Genomic DNA, 3825 nt, shown 5'->3' with positions numbered 1-3825 from the left:
AGGAAAAAAGAAGAGAAGTTTTGCCACAATTATCAACTCCGTCACCAAATTTGGCACAACTCAATTACCAAGTGAAATTATCGTACATAAAAATGTGTAAGAACCTGGATCCGTGCACGAAACTGAACCCCGTTATATTCTCTATTCCAACTCAACACGTTCAAGTTCTTGCAAACAAAATTATCATACACCCATCAAAGCATTCACAAGACTAGACAGACACACATGAGTTGATCTGTTCTGTTTACCAGAATGAAAAGAATTTACGTTCACATACCTCCATAATGGCGGATACCCACAAGCGGCGTCCACGATTGTTGGTGCCAATAATGGTAGTCAGTGGTTGATTCCGAACCTTGTGCCATAGCCAAAGGTGATAACCGATGGTGATAAAAAACGATAATGGCACCAATATTACATCAAGATAACACTTCTTCCACTCCATTGGTGTATGTGAGGTGAAAACCGTTCTCTCTGTCTTGTTCTGATATCGTTTAAAATGCGTTATATATATATATATATATATATAGACTTGAGATCATGTGAGACCAATGGTTTTTCGTGAGACCCGTAAGACCAATTATCAACCATTGGATTAGATTTATAATCTGACAATCTAAACATTCATAAACGCTACGAGATTTCTCAATAATCACAAAATTGCCACCGTACAATTTAGACCATTAGATTATTAGCTGAAGTTGTGCTAGTCCCTTTCTCATCTTAGAAACCCCACTGGAAACTGTGTTTCCTGGGTAGGGAGAAAATATTGATTCCTACTAAGATTTGCACTTGACACACTTTGTTTCTACCCACTCAAATGTTGTTTTTGTAAAAATCAATCTTATTTTACACACACATATATATATATATATATATATATATATACATATACATATATATACATACATATATATATATATATATACATATACATATATCTATATATATAAAAGGTTGGGTTCAAACAATAACATAATTATTTCACGAGAATGTGAAAACATTTTTTTATTATAGTAAATCTCATGTGATATTATATTCTATCACATGTGATACACCTGTGATACTAAATCTATATATATATATATATATATATATATATANTATATATATATATATATATATAGATAACTTACGTGGATGAACATAGACGGTGTTTGAACGTAAGGTTCGTAACCACAAAAAGCAAGTTATAAAGCAAAAGATACCTCCTTTTTGATCCTAAATTACAAACACTATCCCTTAATCATTCAACAAGGGTTTTGTTGCCTTCTTAGGCCTTTTTCGAACTTTATTTTATATTATCATATCATATTATCTTTGTTTTTTACGTAATTACTAAATTAATTAGTACTTGTCGTCTTTCTTTCAACTGAGTTTTTGGTTCTTTATATGATTATAAGTTGTTACAACTGTATTTGTATTAGTGACTTTATTATATACCCTTGAATCGGGTAATGTCTGTAAAATGATTAATTTATTTTTGAAATTACGGTTTTGCCCTCGTTCTTTCATATGTTTGCTACATTGGTACTTGCGGGATTTCATTTTACTGATTTTTTATGGTTTGAAGTTACTGGAATTTCATTTCTGTTAACGAGTTTGTCATTCTATAGGCAATACCCTTAAATTGGATATGTTTGTAGAATGATTAATTCACTTGTGAAATTTTGATTTTACCCTTGGTCTTCAGTACATATATTTACTGAATCGGTACATGTGGTCATCTGTTCAATTGAGTTTCCGAATCTATGTATGGTATAATGTATATGTACCAACTCCTGTGGAAATCTCATCTTCTCAGTTCAAATTCATGTATTGTCAAAGTCCTAGTCAGTATGCATAAAATAGTCTAGGAACCTACATTTGCCTAAAAAATGTATCTATATTATACTATAAAACATTTGACAAAAAACTCTTGCAAACTATTTTTAATGCATAAAGTATTATTTATTGATGCATATTACATAAAATTCAAGATTACAAATAAATTATGCTTAAGTACAACTTATTAAAGCTTCATGTTTGAATCCGTGTAACTAACAACAGATAAACATAATCAAACAAGGATAAACATCTTTTTTAAATATAACAAAACTAAAATATAATTAGGATAAGTATTAAGTCATAACATAATACTTAATTGTTGTTTTTATAAAGTTGTAGTATCAAACAAAAAATAAATTACTTTGTTATTAAGTCTAGATTAAATCATAATAAAAAAAAACTAAAGAAATTATAAAAAAAACGAAAACTTTTGAATAGTTAATTTGATACTAATATCTATATATCTTTTTCAAAGTTTTAAGATATCTTCAAGTTTATATTTATTCAAAAATAAAAACGTTATCGTTTTTTCAAAACCACAAAACCGTTTTATAACATATACAGAAACAAAGAATAAAACAAAATATTAAAATTAAGATGTATCTCGTTGCATTGCACGAATACATTTTTTACTATATACTAAAGAGTTTATTATTTTATAGGCAACTATTAGATATGTATGTAAAAGATGATGAATTAACTGATAAATTTTACAAATTTACCCCTAGAGTTGCTTGAGAAAAATGATATTGTCACATGTTTAGGGGGTAGTAGGGTTGTTATACCTTTCTTGGGTCATTCTCTTTTCCCATTTTTATGGCAAAAAAAAATGGAAGTGATTATTTCATTACGTTACTTATCAAACAATGCATGTGATACAAATTTTATAATACACATCATCTCATTAAAGTCACATAAGTAAAAAAAAAAGGTTAAAAGGTTAATCGGTTTAAAAAATAACAGGTTACCCATTACTACAATGGGTAGATTTTTTAAAGTGCGATGTCTTAATAAAAAATAATTTGAAAGTATATTATTGTAATAAAGAAAAACAAAAATAGAATGCTATAATAAGAAAATTTATAAAAGTAAATTGCTATTTATTATACATCTGTTTAAACATCGTTAACGAAACCACATTTTAAGAATAATACGTCACGGTTTTTTATAAAAGATAAAGGAATGAGAGAGAGTGGAAAATTGTTTACGAAACCAGATATTGACCTGTTTTAACCAAATTTCTGACTCTTTTTATAAATAAAATATCGTTTTTAGGAAAAAGAACCAAAAGCTACTACTTATAATATTAATAAAAAGTAATTGTGTTTTTTATTTATTTTCTCATATTTTATTAATTAATTTAAATAAGAAATTAATTGGTAATGGCAATATGGTAATAATGGAAAAAGATGAGAAAAGGTGGAGGCCGGAGTGAGACTCCGACTCTGCATGACCAAAGCCCATGAAATGTCATCTCACAAGTTTACACCATTTTTGGGTATTTATTTTTACTACAAATTAATTTCTAATAAAAATGTGTTTTTATTTTATTTTTAACGATAAGAGTGGTGTCTGATTGGTTTGAACTTGAACTTGAAATATCAAAAGTGTCTGTAGGGTCCAGGTTTGAATCCAAGGAGGAAAAAAAATTCTTTTGTGGTTACGGAGGTTCAAATATTGTGACTCTGGGCTACCTGCGAAGCGGGTGGTAGCTCTGGATATCCAGATTAATAATATATATATATATATATATATATATACACTTTTAAAATCGTTTATTTAAAAATAAATAGTTTAAAAAACGTCTACGTAACCATCTATTGTTTAAAACATATTTACGTTAAAGAATATGTTACTGCAGACATGTAAAAATTTCATTTATACAATGTTTTTCAATACATATTCTTAAATAAGAATTTTGGGAAATTGTTTAACAAAATTAAAAGCAAACGAAGATGTTACATTTTCATGCATTTTGTTCTATTTTAAGGTTAAATT

At 27.9% G+C, this 3825-nt stretch overlaps 1 protein-coding gene across 3 annotated transcripts in view; it reads right to left on the bottom strand.

Moving 5' to 3' along the window:
• Nucleotides 1-486, bottom strand: part of LOC112521471 — a 2695-nt gene extending 2209 nt beyond the window's left edge. Inside the window, exons 1-2 of one of the 3 annotated variants that reach the window (XM_025130351.1) lie at nt 278-486; nt 87-167 (exon numbers count right to left, since the gene is read on the bottom strand). In XM_025130351.1, the coding sequence (XP_024986119.1) occupies nt 87-167; nt 278-445 (249 nt within the window). In that variant the 5' untranslated portion in view covers nt 446-486. The remainder of the gene's footprint in view (nt 1-86; nt 168-277) is intronic. The other 2 variants (XM_025130352.1, XM_025130354.1) reach the window with 2 other exon arrangements.
• Nucleotides 487-3825: the final 3339 nt, after the last annotated feature.

This window comes from Cynara cardunculus (assembly GCF_001531365.2).
Source record: "Cynara cardunculus var. scolymus isolate 2C chromosome LG 11, CcrdV1, whole genome shotgun sequence".
Lineage (NCBI taxonomy): Eukaryota > Viridiplantae > Streptophyta > Magnoliopsida > Asterales > Asteraceae > Cynara > Cynara cardunculus.
This window is presented reverse-complemented; position numbering and strand designations above follow the sequence as displayed.